At 41.3% G+C, this 26,840-nt stretch overlaps 1 protein-coding gene across 1 annotated transcript in view; it reads left to right on the forward strand.

Moving 5' to 3' along the window:
- Window positions 1-26,840, forward strand: part of CRAT (Carnitine O-Acetyl-Transferase) — an 81,318-nt gene that overhangs the window by 42,938 nt on the left and 11,540 nt on the right. Inside the window, exons 10-11 of the mRNA XM_080272853.1 lie at window positions 6,043-6,165; window positions 15,085-15,283. Coding sequence (XP_080128979.1) covers window positions 6,043-6,165; window positions 15,085-15,283 — 322 coding nt within the window. The remainder of the gene's footprint in view (window positions 1-6,042; window positions 6,166-15,084; window positions 15,284-26,840) is intronic.

Below are 26,840 nucleotides of genomic sequence, written 5' to 3' on the forward strand. Positions count from 1 at the left end.
TAATGGGGATACACTCCTGGCCATGGATCACCGACCTGACAAAGTCTAGAAATAAGTTTCCAGCTCACTTAAACAGGTTATTTCACATCACTACACTTCATTTGCTGCTTACCATCAAATATAAGTCTAAAATTAGTTTGCAGCTAACCTAAGCTGGTACAGTAGGTATTTCCATTTAGTGCAATTCGCATGCTGCATCTAGCTTACTCCAACACCACACTCTTGTTCCATCATTGACAATAACCAGGTTGAGTTCAAAGGGCATATTGGAACATATGGTAAATTACTGTAATCTTGCATGTCAACAGTTTTATGAGCAGAGATAGCTATTGCACATCAACCAGTGAGACTTCATTCAGGATCATTGTGATCTTATAGGCAAAAGTGTGATTGTATACAAAAAAGTTATTATTATTATCATTATTATTATTTTATTTATTTTATTTTTTTTAGCAATTCATCTCATACCAGTTCATTGTTTAACAATGGTCAGCTGTATAAGATGGCAAGTGGGCTGCAAAATCATGTTGATAGTAACAGTAGGGTGATGACCATCTTCATGATAACAGTGAATCAAATTTTTATATATTTAAAGTCATAAGTAATTAACAGATTATATTGACAGCCAGTTAATCAGTAATTGTCTAAATTACCTTGGCTAAATTACCACACACTACTGATCAGTGCAACATCCACCCAGTGTAGAGTACATTACTGTATAGGTTTGCAATGTGGGATAGATCTCATGGGTTCTAGGTTAGGAAGTTTTATAGGTAAAGTCCATCTATGTATCTGTTTTTATTTGGTAAATGGGCAGTAAATAATTTGTAAGATGTTTGTGTTCATTACTGTATACTGGAAGTACTGACACCATAACTCAGTAAAGGAGAAACATATAGAACAGTATGTGTAAACTACATTGTCATCATGAGTTGCTTGTTCTGACAATATCAATATACGATTGACCTGTTAATAATTAATGGGCCAAGGCTCACAATATTGTGAGCCTTGCCCCAAGCTGTTTAGTGTGCAGATGCAAGTTACAGACCAGGCTGTAGAATATTCAAGATCATTGTGGAATGAAATTTGGGCTAGACTCTTGTCAGCTGACAATTAGTATGCCAGTTACCATAGTGAAATACCATGAATAATTTCATGTCACCCCTACCTTTGACCCCTAACCCTTGACCCTCGTCTCAGTCATTATAACTCCCCCACCATCCCCACTTCTCTCCACCCTCCATTACCACTGTCAGGTGAGAAGGGGGATGGGAAGAGAGGTGGAGGCCTCATGTGGTACTCCTTCCACCGTGCAGCCTCCCTCACACACCTCTTTAAGCTTGCAGGCTGGAATTGCTGTGCTATTACATTATTCTGATATTCACCAGCACCCCATGCCCAAGCAAATTAAACTGCAGCACTGTATTTGCCTAATACAGTCAAGTTGCCTAAGGTGCGGCTAATTGGTTCTGGGCCAAGCCTGCGCCATGGAAAACTGTGCCATACCAATAACTAAACATATGGGAAAAATGGAATTTGGTTCTGGATGTTTGCCCAAAGTCCCCCTGTTCACCCCACTTTTCCCTATTTTCCCCTACTTTACACAGGCACACAATCATGCAGTCAGTCAATGCATGTATTACACACAAATTAAACACTAAACAATAAATAATAAAGGGCTTTAAGAGCATAATACAGTGTACTGAACATACCTAACTCCGCCGACAATAGTGCTAAAGTGTAAGGGGTAGCGTTGGGTCTTCCGAGGCGTGAGGCGCGTTTCAAACCTTGCCATGCCCCCACGCCATAGGTATTTTATGCGTTTTTTTTTTTTTTTTTTTTTTTTTTTTTTTTTTTATAGGTTCTGGCACTTTGCCGTGTCACAGAAAACCATGTCATAGAAGTCCGCGCCATAGGCAACTTGACTGTATTTGGCATACCCTTATAGCCTGTACTCTTTCATATTATAAAAGTAAGCTTTATTTAGCGGTAGGTGGTGTTGACCATCATCCACTCACTTGATGTAATGCTGCCTATTTTTGCCTTAGCCTTTATCATTCTTTTTCTGTGTGTGCCCTCCTCTCTTCCTGTTTCTCCCATCTTTCCTGTCACTTCTTACTGCTTTTCTTTCCTTTACAGGTGGCTTTACATTGAGTGACAAGCCAAATGGTTTCCTGTAAGCCAAGAAACCATTTACAGCACTGGGTGGTAACCATATAACCAAATCATATGTGCTCCCTATGTGTCAGCAAGTAGGTTTGTGGAGGGTTAGTGCCCCTCAATGTAAAACAAATAACTCAGAGTCAAATGACCACCCCTTATGGGATTGTGGCATCTGACAATAGATAGATAGATACATAGAAGCTTTATTTGTGATGGAAATTGAATTATGTGTCCTGTGGTCTTCCTCTTCATCCCCCACCCCAGGCTTGTCTGGCTGTGAGAATAAGGTGCATGAGGTGAGTGTGGTTTGGGATGAGGGGCTGGAATATAATGAGGGTTTAGTGGATTGTTTGTGAGCTGTATTTTGTGGTGGTACTGATGGGGTGGAGAGAAGACAAAAGGGGGTGCAAGGAACAGCATGGTGGAATGAAGAAGTTAGACAAGCTGTGGCACAAAAGAAGAAAGCATATAATGAATGGATGAGAAATAGGGGCGTGGAAGAAGTTGAGAGACGGAAGAGAGAGTTATATGTAGAAAGGAAGAGAGAGGTGAAAAGATTAGTAAGAGAGAGTAAGAAGGGGGTGGATGAGGAATTTGGAAGGAATTTGAGTGTAAAGTGGAGGGACTTTAAGAAAATGTTCTGGAAAGAAGTAGAGAGTTAGACAGGGTGGCAATGAACTTAGTAAGGGAGTGAAAGATAAAAATGGTAGATTACTAGTGGAGAAAGTTGAGAAAGTGGGCAGAGAACACTTTAAGGAATTGTTGAACATAGAGAATGAAAGTAATGCGAGTATAAGTGGCTGGGGGAATGGCTGGGAGAAGGAGAGAGGTGAGAAGACAGGAAGAAATCAGTAGGATGGAAGTTGTGGAAGCAAAGAAAGTCAAAATGGGGAAAGCCCCAAGAATTGATGGAGTGTGTGGTGAAATGCTGAAGCATGGAGGAGAGATAGTAGTTGAATGGATGTGGAAGATGTGCAGATTAGCCTGGGAGGAAGGTAGAGTCCTGGAGGATTGGCAGTCAGGTATAATTATTCTCTTGTACAAAGGAAAAGGAGAAAAAGAAGTGTGTGGTAATCATAGGGGCATTTGTCTTCTTAGTGTAATAGGAAAAGTATATGGTAGGATACTTATTGACTGAGTTAGGGAAATAACAGAGGACTCAATTGGAGAAGAACAGGGAGGCTTTAGCAAGGGAAGAGGTTGTGTAAATCAGATATTCATTCTTAGATCTTTAGTGGAGAAGTTTCTAGCGAAGGGAAAGAAGTTGTATGCGGCTTTCATGGATTTAGAGAAAGCATATGACAGGGTGGATAGACAATGATTGTGGATAGTATTAAGAATATATGGAGTAGATGGGAAGTTGTTGAATGCTGTGAAGAGTATGTAGGAGGGTGCTAATGCTGCAGTGCGTGTGGATAGTGAACTGAGCGAATTTTTCTGTTTGAAGGTTGGGTTGAAACAGGGATGTGTCATGTCTCCATGGTTGTTAAATCTGTACATGGATGGGGTTATAAAAGAGATACAAGGTAGGGTAGTGGATGTTGGAGTGGCCCTAGTGAGAGAGGGCAGTGTTTGGAAACTCCCTGTACTGTTGTTTGCAGATGATACTTTGTTGTTATGTGAAGACGAAGGGGAGCTGCAAGGCTTGGTGGATGAGTTTGGGAGTGTGTGTAAGAAACGGAATCTAAAGGTATGTAGGGAAGAGTAAAGTTATGGTCTTTGAGAGAAGTGAAGTCAGTGAGGTTGGATGAGGAGGAAATGGAAAATGTGAGTACGTCTTAGGTATTTGGGTAGTGTGGTGAGTAAGGATGGAAGTTTGGAGGGTGAAGTGCTTGAAAGGGTACAACAAGGAAGAAATGTTGCTGGTTTCTTGAAAGCAGTGATAAGAAACAGGGAAGTGAGCATTGAAGTGAAAAATTACTACATGACAGTATTGTGATGCAAACTCTAATGTATGGAAGTGATTCTGGGATGTTGCTGGAGGGACACAAGTCAAGAGTGAGAGCAGTGGAAATGAGTTGTTTGAGAGGAGCCTGTGGAGTCACATGGAGAGACAGACTGCCAAATGAGGATGTAAAGGAGCGTTGTGGTGTGGATGTGGATGTGGTAGGAAGTGTTAGGAGAAACACATTGAAGTGGTTTGGCCATGTGGAGAGGATGGAGAGTGAAAGACTGACGAAGAGAGTGTGTGTGAATGAGGTGGAGGGGGAGAGAGGGAGGGAGAGGTCAAGGATGAGATGGAGGGATGGAGTGGAGAGCTATATGAGAGATAGGGGTGTGAGTTGGGAGCAGGGCAGTGAAATGGTGGGGGACAGGGTGACATGGAGGCGGTTTGTTTGTGGCCACCCCGTATGGGATTAAGGTGTCTGGCAATAGATAGATAGATAGATTGATGCAAAGAAGTGTAATGACCATGTCATAGTTTGGCTGGGTGCACTCATGCCTCTGTGCACTATTGGTGATGATGATGATAAATGTACTGTCATGAAACGTGAATGGTACGGGAAGGAAATATAACGTGAGTGAGAGCTGTGGAACCTCACCCCATCTTTAGGTGCGAATAAAGGTAATGATGATGGAGTAAGGTGTAGTGGCCTGAGATTATTGCAATTGTACCCAGTTCAACCCTATACCCTACCACATGCACTTTTCCTCCCTTCCTTCCTTTGGAGGCACAGTAGCTAAGTGGTAGAGTGCCTGATTCTAGACCGCAGAGTCGTAAGTTTGCACCATGCCCGGGTAAGCTGCCATGCCGGGAGAGGTAGCGCTTTCCTGTCATCTTAGCTGGTTGTAGCAGCCGTGGCCCAGTGGGTTAGAGTGCTCTGACCAAAGGGTCGGAGTTTCGAGTCCACCCAAGGGTCATAGGTAGACATCAGGAAGGGCATCCTGTCATAAAAGTGCTACACGCTTCTAAACCCAAGTCCTCTACCCCAGGGGCAATGCCTTAGTCCTTGTCGACAAACTACGTTAAAAAAAAAAAAAATGCTTAGAGTAGTTAAAACAGGTATTTGAGACGGCACTATGGATTGACATGGATGGATAGATGAACAAAAGTAAGTGTTCTTGAAGAGTTTATTTAGAGTTTGATATCATAAAAATATTAAGCCATATGTAGCAGTTAGATAATTAGAGACTGACCAGGGTGAGTGTGTGAGTATACATGGAAGATGACTAGTAGGAGGGAGTGGAGGACAGGGAACAAAATAGAGAGATAGGATGTGAGCATATTTGAGAGTGGATGGTGTTTTGTGAAAGATGGGTGATTGCTAAGCACAATAGGAATAGAAATGCATGGAAGTCCATATATGGAGGCCACTTTTAATAGGATGCACTGTTAAGCAGTATAAACATAGGAGGATATATCCACCAATTGATGATTGAGGGCTTAATTTCTAGGACTTCTCTGTTATCAGAGGTAGATTACAACTGTACTTAAAATTGGCTTCAACATACTGGCTTATTGCTTGTATGAGAGTGGTGGTGGTCAGTTATAAGAAGACATTGTGTACCTAGATTATATACCCCTCATGAGCTTCTCCAGCTTCTCAGGGGAAGATGGTACAGATGGATTAAGTTATTAAATGATGTATTGAAATGTGTTGTCAGTCTACTACAAGTATTGGCACAGGCAACCTGCCTCACTGCCAGTTTGATAAGCTGCACCCACCTAGTATTACCAGTCTGTAGTTGACACCATTCTTCATGTTGACATTGGTATGCCTATTCAGTCTGATTATCTTTTTCAAACACTCTCTCATGGGACATTATTTCAACAAATGTATCTTTTCAGATTCCTAACAAGCACAGGAGCTTGGATTGTAACAACGGTAATTTGTACTCTCATTTTTTTTTCTCTCTCTCTTTTGAACCCCTTCTCAGTTTGGTGGAGGACCTTGAAATGACATGTTTCAAGTTTTCTGGATTTGGCAAGAAATTTATCAAATCCCATCAACTGAGTCCTGACAGCTTCCTGCAGATGGCCATCCAGCTGGCCTTTTACAGGTGAGTTGGTATCTGCAGTATGCAAATATATTGAAAGTACATTTTATTAAATATGGACATTTGTTGAAATGAGAATGCAGTTGATTGTTCTGATATTTGATGATGAATACATGAAAGGTTTTTAATATGTACTTTTGATTGCAAATACTGCACCACAACACAGGTTCTACCTGTTTTTTTCCCAGGGAATTACAATGGATAACATAATAGCAGCACATGCATAAACACACATGAATAATTTCCTCCCAGGCCACATGCGAGCTTCAACATCAAGCCTCACTCATGGTTATCAAAGCATTATGCACTGTTGTTTCCTGGGAGAGCTCTGAGGAGGAGGGAGAGCTTCAAAAAGAGGAACTATGTAGCGTGCTAGAGTTCCCTGAATACTGTAATGTTCAGGTGGTTGGGGATGAGGGTAGTGTCTGACATTTAGCAAGGGAGACTAAGATAGAAGGGTTTTTAAAATACTGTATGCATTTTTGTATTACTGTAAGTATTTTGTCAATTTTCCCAAAAGCCATTTCTTCCAGCTGACCTTCATATGTCAAAAATGTTGTTAGGCTTGTAATATGGATTTTATATCACAGTTTGAAGACAGGCCTTTACTATCTTATTTTGTTACCAGTATTTATGTTGTATGAGTGTTTCTTATGGTAGGTGGGAGTGACCATCATCCACTCACCCAGTGTAGTGTTGCCTTATGGGCTCTGAGTGACACGCCAAATGGTTTCCTGTTCTCAGGAAACCTTCTGCTACGCCGGGTAGTAGCCATATAACGAGGATTTTTGACCGGATTAAGTGTCCCTCAGATTCCCCAATCTAATATCGCTAAATCATGGCAGATGTTTTGGAGAAACTCGGAGGACCCAATACCTGCCCAGGGCCCCAGCCAAATGGGCAGATTCACGTGACCATATGGAATGTGAGAGATGTGAATGAGGAGAGCAAGAGGGTAGAAGTACTGAATGTGTTCAAGAGTGAAAGGTATTCCATGATGGCACTGTGTGAAACAAAGATGAAAGGGTGTGAAGTGGAGGAGTGGGTGGGTGTAAAGTGTGTAAGGTCAGGCATGAATAGGTGAGGAAGATGCAAGAAAGGAGTTGCTTTGTTGGTGAATGAAGTGTGGCAGAGTGGAATGAAAGACTATAAATGTGTCAGCTCGAGATGTATGAATGTCAAGTTCAAGTTTAAGAAGGTGAACGTGACGGTGATTTTAGTGTATGCACCATATGATTTCAGGAGTGAGGCACCGAGAGAAAAGTTTGGGGATGAGCTGGATGAAGTAGGAGAAATGCCCAGGAGTTATAAAGTGCTTGTAATGGGCGACATGAATGAGGGAGTAGGCAGTGGTCCTGTGAATGATTAATGGGTAATAATGGAGTACCAGGGGAAAGTGATACTGGGAGATGATTGAAGGACATGTGTCAGGAAAGGAGGATGTGCATTTGTAATACTTATTTCAAACACAAAGATGCACATAAATATACATGATATAGAGGAAATGGAGATCGTGTTGAAAGGAGCCTTATTGATTACATGCTTGTAGAGAAATCGATGCTGGGAAGTGTTGCTGATACAAGAGCAGTGAGAGGACGATGTGGAGGCATGTCAGATCATATGATTGTGGTATAAAAGATCAAGCTGAGAGAAGTGAGGTGGACCGAGAGCGAGAAAGGAGCAGTCAGAGAGAGACTGAAGGTATAGAAGCCGAGGATCAAAGAAATGGCAGATGGATACAGAGTCAAAGTAGGGGAGGAGATAGAATAAGTGAATTGGAGTGAAATGGATCTGGACAGCTTATGGAATGCCTATAGGGTTTGCTTAATTAGGAATACTGAAGTGGTGTGTGGTGTGGCAAGAGTAACAACAAAGAAGAAAGGTACGGTATGGTGGGATGAAGAGGTTAAGAGAGCAGTGGAGGAAAAGAGGAAGAAGTGGCTAGAGTGGATACAGGACAGGGGTTCAGTTGAAATAAGAAATGAATATAGGCTATTGAGAGCAAGAAGCATGTAAAGACACTAAAGAGGAAAAAGAAAGAGGTAAATGATGATCTTGGAAGAAAAATGAATGCAAATTACTTTGAAAATAGGAAATAATTCTTGAAAGAGGTGCGGAAATGTAGAAGTGACTGGAAAGAAATGTGAAAGTGTAAATGATGTAAGTGGTTGATTATAAACCCATGAGGATGAAGTAAAGACCAGATGGAAAGAATACGGAAATCCCTGTACTATCCGGACGCCCACTTTCCGGACTCCCACTTTCCGGACTCCCTACTTACCAGACATTGTGGGCCGAGACCTTCGGAACCCAAAAGTGGCTAAAAAAAAAAAAAAAAAAATCCCCCCCAAATCCGAATTTTTTCCCACCCATAATTTGAAATTGGCGCGCTGCACCACACGGCGCAGAACAGCTGTTGTTTATGGACAGCCCCTTCACCCCTTCCTTCCTTCCTCCCCCCTCCCCAGTCAGGGTTGCCATTTGGTATTTTTCATTACCAAATGTGGGCCAATTTGGTATTGAGAGGTTCGTTTGGTAGTGAATCAGCATGATCCTTTACCAAACAGATTTTTCACATGTATGAAGATATAGAGAATGGAGATGGTGGACTGTGTGCTTTCTTTGATTAATCTGCTAGCATACCTAGTGCAAAAATAAACATATTGCTGGTTATAAGGAGAGTGATTATTTCCATTTGTACATATAATTAGTGAAGAATAAATGCTTCCTTTAAGAATTTGGTACTGAAAACTTAAATTTGGTAATGAAAATTGAGGAGTTTGGTAATGTGACCGAGCTCAGATCTGGCAACCCTGTCCCCAGTTACTGCCTAACCACTGTCGAGGGTAGATGTTCATCGCAGTGGATGCCACAGATGCTCGTTTTTGTGAATAAACAGTGAATAAACTACAACACCTCGCCACTAGACCACATGGGAATTTACAGTGTTGTGCAGTGTTCAGAAATTAGAATTTAGAGTGCAAAGGATTAAGTGTGGAGTGCAAAGTGGTGGTTGAAACTGGCGTGGCGCAATTAAGAACAGAATGTGCAGTGTTAAACAATTATAACTCATGGTACAAAGAATTAATTGTAGCACAACACTGGATTACTGTACGTGCTTCAAGAGCATTTTTGCCACTTCCAGAGCCTTAGAGGAGTCGGCCACAGATGTGCTGTAAGTACCCTGTACACTGCTAATTATTTTCCAAACTCACTTCTAATTCCTCATTCTCTGGTTCTTTTTCATTTATTTCATGCTTTATGTTCATTATTGGTGTGAATAGGGTCTTTAATAGGTTTAAATAGGTGCTATACATGTCCGGTAGGGAGTTATTTAGGTGGCTCTCAAAGTTAGGCTGGGTTAGGGTCCATAAGTACCAGTCCAGCAGGCAGGGGCTCACTTTCCAGACGGGACCACTTTCCAGACGTGCCTTTGGCTCTGTTACATTGGATAGTGGAAGGATTACTGTATTTTGAAAGTCTGATGAATGGGAATGGAGAGAGCAAAGTGACTGTAAACATGATTGGTTTTGGGGGTGTACAGAGAAGGAATGCAGTGCCAGGAAATGTGACACTTACACCGGTGAAGAACACTGTGAAGAGGCTGAAAAATGGGAAGGCAGCTGGGTTTGATGAGTTGTATGCAGAGATGATTAAGTGTAGTGGAGAGAGTGGAATGAAGTGCTTGTGTAACCACTTGTAAACCAGTATGTAAGTGTGTTCTAAGTAGGGTGTACATGACCTAATTCCCTTACCTAAGGTCTGGTCTAGTGCAAATTCTGCCCACACAGTCTTTTTCTAGAGAGAGAGATAGGAGTGGGCCAGCTTGTAGGCCAGAGACAAGGGTGGTGTGGTGGAGGCAAGACCTTGTGTAAAAATATATCTGCAGTATAGGCCAGGACTTTGGGTTTACCTACAACAAGTGAGCGACTAACACTTGTTAGAGATATGTAAGAAGGCATAGATGAGTGAAACTGTGCCAGTAGAGTGGAAAAAGGCATTGATTGTACCCCTGTACAAAAATAAAGATGAGCAAAGTTCATCATTCATTCATTCATCATGTAATCCAGTGTGGTCCTGACATTTAACATGAGAGTGACCTGCCTCACTCATCCTTGAGTGGCATTATGTGGACAGTAAACCCGAACCATCCCATGGATATAAACCTGCACCGGCTCAGTTCGATTGGAGTACCTTAATTGTCCACTAAACCACCAGGCGCCATAATTTGACTATATGGTTACCACCCAGTGTATTAAATGGTTTTCTGGCGTACAGGAAACCATTTGGCTTGTCACTCAGTGTAGAGTTAGCTGTAAACAGAAGGAAGAGGAAAGAATGAAGGAAGGAAAGATAGATGAGGAAGGATGGAAAGAAGGAAGGAAGAGAGGAAAAAGCAGGCACCTGAGAGCAGCACTACATCTAGTGAGTGGATGGTGAGTGCCCCACCAACCTGAGTGCAAGAATTATCGTTGCTTAAGTTTTTTGCGTATTCTAGGGAAGGATTATGGAAGAATTATTACAGAGAAAGTAAGAGAGATATCAGAAGTCCTAGAGAGTGACAGAGTAGATGTAGGAGTGGCAGAGGATGTGTGGATCAAACATTTGCGGTGAGAGATTTAGTGGAGGAGGCTTCCTAGAAGGACTATTATATGTTTATGGCATTTATGTTAGTGCATGTACGATGTAGATCATAAGCTGCTAGGTGCTGTCAAGAGTTTTTATGATGGTCGTATGGCATGTGAAAGTGTAAATGGGCATCTAAGTGAATGAGTCATGATCAGTTTGGCTGTGGGACAAGGTTGTGTGATGTCCCCATGGTTGTTCAATATATATATATATATATATATATATATATATATATATATATATATGGGTAGGGTAATGAGAGAAGTAAAAACATGGGTAATGGAACGAGGGATGACACTGGTTATGAATACTGATGGATGGAATATCTCAAATTTGTTGTATGTTGATGATGCAGCGCTGCTCGCAAATACTGGACAAGAGCTTGGTAGACTAGTGCAGAGTTTTGGAGATGTCTGTGAGTTTCATGCCTTGATAGCGTATGTAGAAAAGAGTAAAGTAATGGTTATTGAGAGAGAAGGTGACTCCCTGTGTGGTGTTACAGTGAATGGAGAGAGACTAGAATTGAGAGAGTTCAAAAACCTGGATACAGTGATAGAAAAGAGAGGAAAATGTGCAAAAGAAGTGGAAAGTAGAGTGACACAGGGAAGGAAAGTAGCTGGTGGTATGAAAACTTTGATAAGAAACGGAGGCTTGAGTGTTGCAGCTGCACGATGCATACATAAAGTTGTGTTAGTGCCAACTTTAACATACAGATGTGAGACTATGGTTCATTCTTTTTTGAAGGCAGCAGCATGCTTGCATGCATCAGCCTTGGTCACCTAATGGTGGCTCCTCATGCTACTTGATCTCTGGCAGTTTTCCTGTTCAGTCCTTTATCCCTGATGTCATATTCAATTACCTCATCCCAGGTCTTTCTCGGTTTGCTTCTCGCATCCCAACCTCTAACATTAACAATTCTCACTTTCTGCACCCATTTATCATCCCCCATCCTCTGCACATGCCCAAACCATCGTAGTCTACCTCTCCTCATCACAACACCAATACATTCCAGTCCCATCCTACCTCTCAACTCTTCCATCATCAGCCTAGCCCCCACAGGCCTCACACTCAGGGACGCACTACACATCCACCAAATCATTGTCATTTCTGTATGTTTGAGCCTGCTAATATCCTCTTCCTTTACTGCCGAAGTTTCACTACCAAACAGCATTACACTCCTAACATGCTGCATACAAAGATCCCTTAGCACAGAGGGAGAGCCCTCTGAGTGTCAGGAGAGCCAACAGCTCCCTGAACGTCTTCTAACCACTCCTCACTCTAGCCACCTTCAGCCCTACCTCCAGCACATGTCACCCAAATAGCAGTACTCTTCCACACACTCAAGAGACTCACCAGCAAGTTCAGTCCTTTCGCACCTAACAATCTCCACTTGCCCTCCTCAACACATTGCACATATGAAATGAGCATTATCTCGCAGTCTACCTATAATATTACTGTATCTCATATGCACACATTTATCACAGACAGTGCACAAGATGGAATTTCTTCCCATGCCCTTGTGGTAAATTGCACATGGGCACCCTCCTTCTTCTTTGACAGTATTGCCACCAGCCCTAGATACCCTCACTTCTGTTTTATCTGCATTTACTCTTAAGCCCTTGTGCCCCATATCATCTCTCCACTTTCTAAATCTTTCCAGACTTCCCTTTCATTCACTGCAATCAACACCAAATCATCAGCATACAAAATCTCCCATTGGAGTCCATTTCTGAAATCATGTGAGAGGGCTTCAAGAACCATGATAAACAATAAGGAACTCAAAACTGACCACTAACATTCACAGAAAACTCATCACTCAAATCTCCATTCGCCTTTACCTAGGTGTGAGCACCCACATACATGACCATAACCACCCTAACCAGCCACTCATTGATCTTAAGCTTTCTCATTGCCCACTTCACCTCCTCTCTAGGGAGTCTGTCAAAGGCCTTCTCTAAATCAACAAAAACAAAGTATAATTCTCTTTTCTTTTCTTTCCTATATATTTTTCCCATATATTTTTTGTAAAGCAGTCTAACAGTGAAAAGTCAAGAGTAAGAGCAGTGGAGATGGGACTGCTGAGGATTGTATGTAGAGTACAGAGCGTGGATAGGATACGGAATAATGTGATTCATGAAAGATGCTTAGTGAGGAAGTCTGTGGATACCAGAATCATGTGGAGAGAATAGATAACAACAAAGTGGTGAAAAAGGTATACCTGAGCGAATTTGATGACTGGGAGGAGGTGAGGTAGGCCAAGGAGAAGATGAAGGGATATGGTGGATGAGTGTGTGAGGAAGAGAGGTATGGAAGTTGGTGAGGGTAAGGGTCTGACAAGAGACTGAGTTGAGTAGGTGAATTTTGTGCGGAGAAGTGCATAACCAGGGGTTTGGCACTGCCATTTAACGTGACAGCGTTTGGATTGGCTCTATCAGATAGGTATATGTGAAGCTACAGAACATGGTGAAATTTTTTGGGCCTACCTGATGGATGGATGTGAAGCTACAGATCATGGTGATATTTTTTTGGCCTACCTGATGGAGGCCAGATTTTATGGGCTTGAATGATGAGTGAATGAAAGTGTGGCCCATTGAAGTGGGCAAAATTCTGCTGTCTGGACATAGCTACTCTTCACCCTGCCCTAGGGTGGGTAAGGAGGTCTGGATGATGATGATGATGTTTCATGGTTTCTTCTAATTTTTTTTTTTTTTTTTTTTTTTTTTTTTTTTTTTAAAGTCTATATTAGACAGGTAGCTCACTGCACAACATAGTACTGTATTAAACTTGGTGCATGTTCTTTTTGTTGTGGGTTATTGTATAATATTACAGTGTTATTAGTAAGTATATAATCTTGTATAATGACAGATTTATTTGAGTTCTCAATATATACACTCACAACCCACTGTATGACAGTTTATTATGTGATGAATCAATAATATGTTGAAATAGAAGTTATCCCTAGTTTTGGGTTAACAGTCATGAACTTTGCTCATGAATATAATTATGGTGGCCACATGCGACAATCTCGTGCATACATGGTGCCTCGTGCACTAGTCGACTGCCAGACGTTGAGCTAAGATAGCCGCCCAGTGCTTATATTCACTGTGGTTGTCCCCCATTTGTTCTATTTTGTGTGTGCAAGGCCATTGAAACACCATCACTGATGCCAGAAAGGAGTGCAAGTGTGCAAAGAATACTGCAGCATGCAATATTAAGTGGAGTGATAACTTTTATCGTATGAAATACAGTACTGAAACTTGCGATTTGGAAATCATGTCTGGCTGGGATGCTACCCCTAATGGAAAGTATGGTGCTACTGAGGAGGCTTAGGTTACATGGCCATTGATCCCAAATTGATATCAGTATACAGCAAATAGGTACAGTATATGATAGATTTTCACTTGATGCAGCGCCATCATATACTGTTGTGACTGTATGATACTGTGTACGTATGATTCCTTTGTTATTTAACATTCCTTCTATTGTAGATATAGTACAGCACTGTAGTAAGGCATCAGGTTTCGCGCCTAATTGGGACTGTGAAAAGTGCCGCCAAAGTTTGGGCATTGACCACATGGGAAGATAAGTTAATAGGGACTGGGACCGTAAGAAAATTCACTCCTAGTGTATTTTCTGCTTTAAATGCATCCTAAACTTACCTAAAATGTTGTTATTAACACATTAAATCATAAAATAACATTAAATTGGCAGTAAAATATAAAAACTCGTCATCATACTTGTGTTTTTTCACCCCCTTGTGGAGTTGCTATGAACACATTATATCATAAAGTAACATTGAATTAACAATAAAACATAAAAATTCTTTATCATTCTTGTGTTTTTTCACCCTTCGAGTAGTCACGTTTGGCTTTCTGTTTACCACCTGCTGTTCCATGTTCAGACCATCTTACACCATTTCCAGTATCACCCAGTCCACCTCTGGTTCCATTTGAAGCACAAGATGACATTTCTGTCAATTACTAATCAAGGACACAAGAGTGTAACACTCAACTTGTGGACACACCGAACACATGCGGGAAACAGGCCAAAACTGAGTTTTAGATTGGTGTCGCCTTGGCGAGAATCTGAAACTTGTGCTGCCGGACAGCGCAAATGTGCGTTTTTTTAGTCGTGAATGTGCAATCACAGGAATATTTGATGGCTGCTGCCAAAGTATGATTTCACCAATCTGGATGCCGTGAAACCTGGTGCCCTACTGTATAAAATTTCTTATGTTTGCCACTTACCACATTTTTTAAGAGTGCACAATAAGCATTTGTATTTGTTCTTCAGAATCCACAAGGAACCTGGCGCCCACTATGAATCTGCCTCCACTCGAAAATTCATACATGGGCGGACTGAAACCATCCGTTCTTGTTCAGTTGAATCAGTCACATTTGCTAAGGCCATGCTGAACGAGGATATGCCAAATGCAGAAAAAGTGAAATGTCTGCGGGAAGCTGTGGAGGCTCACAAAAACTATGCAATAAATGTAAGCCCTTGTTTTGAGTGTCAGAATTTTACAGCATTATTATAAAGTATAGTAATTTCTCATGTAACACACTTTCACATTTTTTTTTTTCCCATTGTTGTTGTTGCCATTGTAATTCCAGGCATATCTCAGTGTGAACCTGGTGAACTTCCGGCTGACGTTGACCTTCAAGCAGTCCACCTTCCTCCATTTGGGTGTGAGAGAAGGAATAGAGGAATATTTGTATAACCAGTCGACATAGTTGCCCAGTTATACCAGTGCCACCTCATGAAAGTGCCTCTATGTAGCCCTTTTTTTTTTTTTTTTTTTTTAAATACCATAAAGCTGGTAAATAATAAAGGAGCAAATTTCACTGAGCACACTATTGCTCTTTATGAAAGGGTTAGAATGTTCATTGGAGGATCAGGTTTGATGTAAGTTCATTCACCTGTACAATGCAGCATTTTGGTCCCAGCTCTGTGTCGCATTTTGGAAATTTCGCATTATACAGACCTGTGGGAAAAAGGGAATTTTGCCCCAACTTCCCTCAATGTCACCCCTAATGATCTCCTCCCTAAGCCAGCCCTAACCACCTCAAATTGGCCTTAAAAGTACCAAGTACCTGTACAGACCTACCTCAATATACGGCAGTGTTGTGTACCAGTGAGAGTGTTCCGTCAGCGAGTAAGTCGGATATTGAAGCAGTTTTCTCCATAAGATACTGAAGAAAAGCCAGAGATGCGTTCCAGGCCCAAACCCAAACTCTCATATACCTTACTCAGTGATTACAGACATGCAGAAACACCATAGGTAATGTTATCATCCTCATAAACAGTGCTTGCTATTGCTACAAAATGAGATGAAACATCTCGTGCAGGAAGGTATTTAGGGCAACAGACTTAGCGAGCGTGGGAGAGTGGATGAGCAGGTCTGGCAGACGAGGGTCAGGGAGAGTGGGGGGATTGGGAGGGAGAAAAGCAGGAGTGGGGGAGGGAGACAAGCATATGTGGGGGAGGGTGGGGGGACAGGGAGGGAGATGACAAGGGGTGGGGGAGGGCAGGGGAATGGGGAGGGAGACAGCTGGGGGTGGGGGATGGAGGAGGGACGAGGGGAGAAGAGAGGGGATGGAGGGAAGACAGGGAGAGTTGTGTGCATCGCCACATCCCATTCAGACGTAGGGAGGGGCAGGGTGTTTGAACTAGCTAATCAATGGTCGTTCGGATAGTTGGAATGTTCCCCTATTTCTTTCGTTCGGTCAGGCGAATCATCGGTTCGTGACACGTCAGATATCGGGGTATGCCTGTACTGATATACATATTTCCGAACTCAGGTTACAAAAAATAAAAAAATAAGAAATAACAAAAGGAGGTTACAGCACAAGGCTGCTGTCAGAACACATCGCAGAGGTGAACCTGGGTGCATAGAAGGTGAATAGTCTGGCAGTGGTAGGAGTGTAATGTCAGTGGCTTGAGTGCACAGTCACATATCTCACACAGAGCTTGAAAATACCATATTTAGGCTTTTTTGGGTTTGCATCTCACATTGTGTTTGTTCTGCTTGTGTTATGCCAGTTTTATAGATATGACCATCAACTTATGTACAATGGGTAAATTTTACAATGATAACCTGAATTACAGGTGAATGAACTGTATCTCACTCAAGCATTTATCTCAGTACATCACTTATTTATTTGAAATGTACTCATTATTAATTTTACATTTAACGTATACTGATACACTGTCACTTACGACATCACCTACCGTACATTTTTATCATTCGATAAATTCTTTGCAGCTTTGGTTATAATTATTATTGAGAAGGTGCAGAAATGTAGAAGTGGCAGCAGAAAGAAATGTGAAAATGTGAAGGATGTAAGTGGTAGATTATTAACCCACGGGGATGAAATAAGGACCAGATGGAAAGAATATTTTGAAATTCTGATGAATGGGAATGGAGAGAGCAAGGCGACTGTTAACATGATTGGTTTTGGGGGTGTTCAGAGAAGGAATGCAGTGCCAGGAAACGTGACACTCGCACAGGTGAAGAATGCTGTGAAGTGCCTGAAAAATGGGAAAGCAACTGGGGTTGATGAGGTGTATGCAGAGATGATAAAGTGTAGTGGAGAGAGCAGAATGAAGTGCTTGTTGGAGATATGTAAGAAGGCATGGATGAGTGAAACTGTGCCAGCAGAGTGGAAAAAGGCTGTGACTGTTCCCCTGTACAAAAATAAAGATGAGCAAAGTGAGTGCAAGAATTATCGTGGCATAAGTTTATCGAGTGTTGTAGAGAAGGTTTATGGAAGAATTATTTTAGAGAAGGTAAGAGAGATATTCAGAAATCCTAGTGAGTGATGAACAGAGTGGCTTTAGGATTGGCAAAGGATGTGTGGATCAAATAATTGCAGTGAGACAGATATTGGAGAAGGCTTGTGAGAAGGACAATAAGGTGTTTATGGCCAGAGGTGGGCACCGTTAATCAAATACCGTATTTCGCGGCATATAAGACGCACTTTTTTGTCTCAAAGTTACCTTAAAATATCCCCATGCGTCCTGCACGTTAGACTAAGGCAGGTTAGTTAGGCTTCACTGAGAAGAAACTCTTATAAAGATGATCATCTCAATGCTTAGCAACCACATGTGTTTTCTACAGTGTGCAGACTTGATTTTATTTTTAAAAATAATATACACTAGTGTGTATATGCAGCAGATTTAAGAAACACCCGAGATCAGAAACACATAAAACTTTCGTGGGTTTGTTTACAGCTCAACTGGCTAACATCGTGAAGATATTTAGCGGTTTAGCAATTTAACAGTTTAGCATCCGCACTATTCCAGCAAGCTAACGTACATGATCACTGGTGAACTGTCTGCTAACCTTCTGAAAGGCAATCATGACCACTTTGCTTGCCATCCATTCACTAACGAGCAAAGCAATCATACTGGAGAGATGCTGGCTAGTGAAACTGTCAAGTCATCAAAACAGACTTTCGTCACGTATGGAAATACAGTAACCCTAATTAGGTCAGTTACTTTTGTGACATTCTGTGAGTGTATATATGCATCAGATATTAAAACACGCAAGTTCAAAAACACAAAGCATTCACGGTTTGTTTTCAGCTCAACTGGCCAATACCGTCAAGGGGTTTAGCAGTTTAGCAACTTAGCAGTTTAGTGTCTAGCGTACACCCTACTCTAGCAAGCTAACGAAGTTACAGCTTCACTTTTTCAGCTAAGTGAAGTACTTTAGTAATGTCTATGCAACTCAGGGCACACCCAATTACAGTATTTTATTATGAAAATAGGATAAAATTCACTGAGTAGCATAACTGATGCAATATCTGAAATAGCAGTGCCTGACGGGCATTCATATCAGCGTCCGCCATTTCTGCTGTATTCTTAGCAGGCAGAAGCGATCAGAATGATTGACAACGTTCACTCTCTGCATCTCTGCTGCCAAAGCAAAGCTCTCATGATCGGCAATGGGGATCATTTAGGCCGTAACGTCCAAATTTGTTAGGTTAGGTTAGGCTGTAAAATCGTTTGCCATTTTGGATGTTACGGCCGAAACGACCAGAATCCTAAGGTGTAGGTGAGAGTTTGGTGTGGGTGTAGTTAAGGAAGTAGAAGTGGGAAGAGTCAGGCTAGGGAACTGATAATCCGCTTATTATAATCCCTTCAGCCCAGCAATGTATTTTATAGGGTAGTTTATTCATGCTCGCCATATGATTTTATTCAGTTCAGGAAACATGTACTGAGGAGGTTAATGTGGGCTGTATCAAATGCCCCAAGTCTGAATATCGCCTGTGCTCAGTTAAAACGATTGCCAAGTTAAAATCGTATGAAGTGTGGTATAAGCAATTCAATGGATGGTACTGAGGACCATTTACTGTATGACAGTGACAGTGAAACAGTGATGATGACTGAGGTGATGACTTCCAGTGATGCTTCAGGACTCGGGGGAAGTAGTGATGAATTCTCAGGATTTGAAGACGAGTGAAATTTTCACCATGTCAGTAATATGAAGTGAATATAGGTTTTAGGTGATCATGACAGATGCAACCATGGAAAATTTAGGATCAATGGTGCTGTACACCTTTAGTCTTGCACTGACGATGTTTGGATGAATAAATTGTTTGAGATGTTTCATGTCCTTAAGTGATGATATTTATATTGAACAACCAAATACATTTTGATGTTTTTGGCATATAATAAAGCCACTGGGTACTCCAAAACGGACTGATGTAAATGTTTCAGAGGTGAGCGAATGTTGCATGTGGTGTGTACATGTGTGCGTGTGTGTGTGTGTGTGTACCATAGCGACTAGGAGGCAGCAGTGTTAAGACCAAAAATGGATGTTTTCACAGTACTCAAATGTTTTGAGATGGATGTCTGTTTTTAGCAAATTCTGGTAAGAGAAATATGCATTTTTAATTGTTGATGCTGCAAGGAAAACAGCTGACAGCAAGGGAGTGATACTGGGAGAAGAGGGTTGAGCCAGTTGTCTAGCGCTTGGGATGCAGCAGTGTTGCTAAGAGATAGTTTCACCATTCTCGACATGTTTTGAGATGAATGTCTGTTTTTAGTAAATTGTGATCAGTGAAGAACGTATTTTTAACTGTTGATGCTGCAAGGGAAACATCGCTGACAGTGAGGAAGTGATACTGAGAGGAAGGGGTAGAGACTGCTGTCTAGCGACTGGGAGGCAGCAGTGTTACTAAGGTGTAACAATGGATGTTTTCACCATAGTATGTTTTGAAATGAATGTTTATAGTAAATTATGATCAGTGAAGCATACATTTTTAATTGTTGATGCTGCAAGGCAAACATAGCTGACAGTGAAGGAGTGATACTGAGAGAAGAGAGTAAAAACAGCTGTCTATCCTGTTCCCAAGCAGCCTTGCTATATTGAACTTTGGTTGCAAAACATTGTAATTTGTGTATTTACAAGTGCTACCTTTTTATATTATTTGTGGAGGTAATTACAGGTTAGTTAGAGTGCATGATTAATGATGGTAGTCGTCTGATATTGTGCTTGAGTCAAGGCAATGTGAGGAAATTCCGTAACAGGTGTGGAATATGACGGGGTTCTTTTAGGATGAACTGATGTGAACATTCATTGTTTTATGTTTTCGTCAGTGAATGAAAGAATAGAGTTTATTGACTTCATTTATGGTTTTAAATTCATAAAATATTAAAAACAGTGTTTAGATAAGTTTACTGATACATTTTTATCAACAAAGTTGAGATGGCCTCGTGGTTTGAAGTCACGTTTTGTTAAGATGGGGTGTTGTTTTCTCTTTTCCTGTATCATTCTTTGTACATAAAAGAAGAAACTAAAGGATGATGAGCAGTACTGAATAGATTCTGAAAGGTGAGTGTTGTATCTAAGTGATAGTGGCTCATATCAGTCACGTTTTGTCAAGAATGGGCATTGTTTTCTTTTCCTGTACCATTCTTTGTATATAAAAAAAGAAACCAAAGGCTGATGATCAGTAATGAATAGATTCTGAAAGGTGAGTGTGTATCTGTGTGGTAATGGCTCTTATCAAGAAACCTTACTGCAGTCTTGGTTGGGGCAAACTTTTTTTTCACAGAACTGCCCTGCCAGAATTAGGGTGCGTCTTTCACAATGCTGCGTCTTACATGCCACGAAATACGGTTAACTTTGTTAACCTTTAATCCGTGAACCGAAAAGTTAACTTCAGTAACTATTAATCAGTTAATTTGTGAAAAATGTAACGGAAGTTATTGATAAACTGTTAACGTTAATGTGTATTAATGAAAAAAAATGTGTTTTGCCCTAAAACAATTGCTTAAAGTATAAAATAAGTCTTTTGGAGTCTTTTTCAAGGGCTTTGGAACTCAGACTATGGTGTTTTTGCTTTAGAGTTAGAAAAGGCTGATTTTATAGTTTTGACTTTCAAAAGATCTAAAAAAGCTGATTTTAGAGTTCTGGCCCTTTTTCTTTGTAGGTTTTTAAAGGCTTTTAGAGCCAAAAAATGGCAAAATAAATGGCAAAACAAAATATTTAAATGAACACAATATTAGTATTAAACAAAAAATTTTATTGACAAAGTGCCTGTAAAGAAATAAAAAATGAACAATGACAAACATGATAAATACATAATTCAAATTTTCCTTTTCTTCTCGTTCTCCATTTTGTCCATGAGATGCATGTTGCCCTTCATGAAAATTAGCATTTCAAAGTTTTCATCAGTGATGATCTCTTGGCCCTCAGTATGTCTAACAAACTCACCACTGCACAAAACTCAGTCTCATACGACACATAAAATTTGGATATGTCTGCGGCTGTTGGTAGGCTAAGGCAAATTAAATAGGACAAACATGTAACTGGTTAGCTTTTATTTTTGGGCTAACGGACTCAAGTTCATGGAAGTTAAATGTAACAGAAGTTAATTAGTCTGATAATGATTTTCTCAGTTAACTTAAAAGATAATTCGTTAACAAAATAGTCAACTTCATTAATTAACGATTAACGGATTAACATTTTGGTGTCCAGCTTTGTTTATGGCATTATGGACCTGGAAATAGCATACAACAAAATATACAGGGAAGGATTGTGGAAGGTTTTGCACATGTACAGTGTAGATGGTAAGCTGCTATGGTCTGTCTATTTTATGAAGAGTGTTTGGGCGTTGTCTGTCTTGGGAATTTCCTAGGCCGCCTCTCTGCCAAACGTGTACACCTCTCTGTCTCATGTCAGCTACTTACTACTTCTAAATGAAGTTTATTTACAGTATATATATATTTGATTCTTTAATAAGGCTATATAGTGTTATAAATGCCTCTTTTTTTTTTTTTCTTTTAATAACAATTACTTTTTATAAATACCACAAAAATTGGCAACGTTGCTTTCCAGCATTGCCAAACTTGTAAGGGTACAGTGACCATGTTAATCCAGGTCATTTCCACTCTGGCCACCACCCGAGATGGATGCTCTTACTTCTGCTACTCGCTCTCGTGTGCTCCACAGTAGAGAAAAAGAACTTATTTACAATGTAAATAAGTATTTTTTAGAAAGGCAAATAGAGGACCTATAATTGTTCCCTCAAAAGCTGTTGATTAGGCCTCCTGGGGAAAACCTCTAAAAAAAAAATGCACCTTGACTTTTCCCTCAAAGGTGGTGTGGAAAAAAAGTCAAAATTATAGAGAACAAATAAAACATCATACTTTATAGAAAGTATCACATTCATAAGAAAAACATAATGTTGACAGACAGACAGTAACAGAGAGAGAGGAAGGAAAGGGAATGGAGATAAGGGCGATAGGCAGACAGCGAGGGAGGAAGGTTGGAGAGTCTGGGGATAAGGGAGAAAAGGCAAGACAGAGGGAGAGAGGGAGGGAATGTGGTGGAAATTGAATAGGAGTGCAACAAGACAGTCACGAGGCTTTTCCTCAACCTCAAAGGTGGTGTGGAAAATAAATCGAAATTATAAACCACGAATAAACCTCACACTTTAAGGAGAAAATCACAGTCATATTAAAAAATAATGTTAGAGAGACAGACAGACGGATGGACGGATGGACACAGAGAGTAGGGGGAAAGGTCATGGAGGAAGGGAATGAATAAGAGCGCAGCAAGACTGACAGTCAGTCTGGAGGCTTTTCCTCAAATTCTAAAAATTCATAAAAGGGTATAGACTTTTTATAGAAATAAATCTAAAAAAAATGCAATTTCTATATGCAGAGAGGAGAGAGAGAGAGTGGTGTGCTGGGAGGGAGAGTTGTCATTTAGCACCTTGTTTCTAATCTGATTAAGTTGCCCAGTACAAAATATGGCAACACTGTGGGACGGGGACTCCCCAAGAGGGACAATGCCCAAACGCTCTTCATAAAATAAACGGACCATAGGTGCCGTCAAGAGTTTTTATGATGGTAGTGAGGCATGTGTAAGAGTAAATGGGCATCTAAGTGAATGGTTCATGATCATTGTGGGCGTGCGACAAGGTTGTGTAATATTCCTATGGTTGTTCAGTATATATATATATATGGATGGGGGTGATGAGAGAAGTAAAAACACGAGTAATGGAGAGAGGGATTGCATTGGTAATGAATAGTGATGGATGGAATATCTCAAATTTGTTGTATGCTGATGATGCAGTGCTGCTTGCAAATACCAGACAAGAACTAGTGCAGAGTTTTGGAGATGTCTGTGAATGTCGTGCCTTGAGAGTAAATGTAGAGAATAGTAAAGTGATGGTAATCGTGGGAGAAGGTGACTCCCAGTGTGATAGTGAATGGAGAGAGATTGGAATTGGTGAGTGAGTTCAAATACCTGGGTACAGTGATAGATAAGAGGAAAATATGCAAAAGAAGGGGAAAGTAGAGTGACACAAGGAAGGAAGGTAGCTGGTGACATGAAGGCCTTGATAAGAACAGAGGCTTGAGTGTTGCAGATGCGCGAGGCTTACATGAACGAGTGTTAGTGCCAACTTTAACATATGGATGTGAGACTATGGTGTGGCATGAAAATGAGAAGTCAAAAGTGAGAGCAGTGGAGATGGGACAGCTGAGGAATGTATATTTGAGTACAGAGAGTGGATAGGATACGAAATAATGTCCATCCATCCATCCATCATCCAATCCTACGTTGCCCCACCAGAAGCGTAGGAGCCCGGGGCTAGGCAAGTTGGTCCTGACATTTAAGATGAGAATGACCAGCCTCTCTCATCCCTGAGTGGCATTATGTGAGCGATAAACCCAAACCATCCCTTGGATATAAACCTTCACCGGCTCAATCCAGTTGGACCGCCATAATTACCCACTAAACCACCAGGCGCCAAAATTTGGTTATATGGTTACCACCCAGCATAGTAAATGGTTTCCTGGTGTACAGGAACCATTTGGCTTGTCACTCAGCATAGAGTCACCCACAGGCAGAAGGGAAAGGAAAGAATGAAGGAAAGAAAGACAGAAGAGGGAGTGTAAAGTCACCCACAGGCAGGAGGACGAGGAAAGAATGAAGGAAAGACAGAAGAGGATGGAAGGAAAGAAGGATGGAGAGGAAAGGGCAGACACCCGAGAGCAGCACTACATTGAGTGAGTGGATAGTGAGCACCCCCACCTACCACGAACAAAATAATGTGATTCATGAAAGATGTGGAGTGAGGAAGTCCGTGGACACCAGAATCGAAGAGAGTGTACTGAGATGATATGGTCATGTGGAGAAAATGGATAACAGTAGAGTTGTAAAAAAGGTATATCTGAGCCAATTGAAAGGAGGAAGGAGGTGAGATAGGCCAAGAAGAAGTGGAGGGATATGGTGGATGAGTGTGTGAGGAAGAGAAGTATGGAAGTCATTGAGGCTAGGAGACTGACAAGAGATGGAGCTGGCTGGATGAATGTTGTAAGAAGTGCATGATCAGGGATTTGGCACCCCTTTTTAACATAACAGCATTTGGATTGACTATCAGATACATTTATGTGAAGTTATGAAAGTTTTTTGGCGTATCATTTAGAGCCAGGAATCCGAGAACTTGAATGATGAGTGAATGGAAGCTTGGCCCATTGGATTGGGCAAACTTGGGCTGTCTGGATGTTGCTACTCCTCATCCTGCCCTAGGGTGGGAAAGGAGGTCTGGATGACAATGATGATGACAAGGTAACCTGTCGTGCAGGAACCGAAACTTCGCTTAAAGCCGTTTTCATTTTTTTTATAAACACATGACAGTGTTAAGCGAGAAATTACCGTACAGGAATGCCAGTTTTACAATTCAGTGTTATATGTTCTTGAATTGTTCTTGGCTTATGCCCAACTCTTAGTTTAGGTGCTCAGTTTATAATGTAGTTATGGTAGGAAGGATCCAGAAGTATAATCAGTGTTATTTCAGTCAGATTTTTTATTGTTAAAAGGTCTGGATATGATCTAGAATTAGGAAAAGAAAGTACAAGAACAAGAGTAGCTATTAACAGACTACCCATTGTAGAGAGCTTTTCATTCATTCGCTCTTCAGTAAACCTTTAACATTTTTTAATCCATCCTACTGACAGTACTCTCCATATATATGCCTAATATCTATCTATCTATCTATTGCCAGACGCCTCAATCCCGTTTGGGGTGGCCACAAACAAATCGCCTCCAAGTCGCCCTGTCCCCCGCCATTTCACCACCCTGCTCCCAACTCACACCCCCCTCTCTCATATACCTCTCCACCCCATCCCTCCATCTCATCCTCGGTCTCCCCCTCCCTCTTCCACCCTCCACCTCACTCACATACACTCTCTTCGTCAGTCTTTCACCCTCCATCCTCTCCACATGGCCAAACCACCTCAGTGTGTTCCTCACAACGCTCCCTATCACATCCACATCAACACCACAACGCTCCTTTATATCCTCATTCGTCAGCCTGTCTCTCCACGTGACTCCACAAGCTCCTCTTAAATAACTCATTTCCACTGCTCTCACTCTTGACTTGTGTCCTTCCAACAACGTCCAAGCTTCACTTCCGTACGTTAGAGTTGGTATCACAATACTGTCATGTAGTAACTTTTTTACTTCCATGCTCACTTCCCTGTTTCTTATCACTGCTTTCAAGGAACCAGCAACCTTTCTTCCCTGCTGTACCCTTTCAAGCACTTCACCCTCCAAACCTCCATCCTTACTCATCACACTACCCAAATACTTAAACGTACTCACATTTTCCAATTCCTCACCATCCAACCTCGCTATACATTCACTGACTTCACCTCTCTCAAAGACCATCACTTTACTCTTCCCTACATTCACCTTTAGGTTCCGTTTCTTACACACTCTCTCAAACTCATCCACCAAGCCTTGCAGCTCCCCTTCATCTTCACTCAACAACACAGTATCATCTGCAAACAACAATACAGGGAGTCTCCAAACACTATCCTCTCTCACCAGGGCCACTCCAACATCCACTACCCTACCTTGTACCTCTTTTATTACCCCATCCATGTACAGATTGAACAACCATGGAGACATGACACATCCCTGTTTCAAACCAACTTTCAAAGAGAAAAATTCACTTAGTTCACCATCCACACGCACTGCAGCCTTAGCACCATCATACATACTCTTCACAGCATTCAACAACTTCCCATCTACTCCATATATTCTTAACACTTTCCACAATCCTTGTCTATCCACCCTGTCATATGCTTTCTCCAAATCCATGAAAGCCGCATACAACTTCTTTCCCTTCTCTAGAAACTTTTCCACTAAAGATCTAAGAATGAATATCTGATCTACACAACCTCTTCCCTTCCTAAAGCCTCCTGTTCTTCTCCAACTAATTTCTCTGTTCTTTCTCTAACTCTGTCTATAAGTATCCTACCATACACTTTTCCTATTATACTAAGAAGACAAATGCCCCTATGATTACCACACACTTCTTTTTCCCCTTTTCCTTTGTACAAGGGAATAATTATACCTGACTTCCAATCCTCCGGGACTCTACCTTCCTCCCAGGCCAATCTGCACATCTTCCACATCCATTCTACTACTATCTCTCCCCCATGCTTCAGCATCTCACCACACACTCCATCAATTCCTGGGGCTTTCCCGATTTAACTTTCTTCATTGCTTCCACAACCTC

Source organism: Coenobita brevimanus, chromosome 6 (assembly GCF_032717465.1).
Source record: "Coenobita brevimanus isolate Jiangsu-jjx chromosome 6, ASM3271746v2, whole genome shotgun sequence".
NCBI lineage: Eukaryota > Metazoa > Arthropoda > Malacostraca > Decapoda > Coenobitidae > Coenobita > Coenobita brevimanus.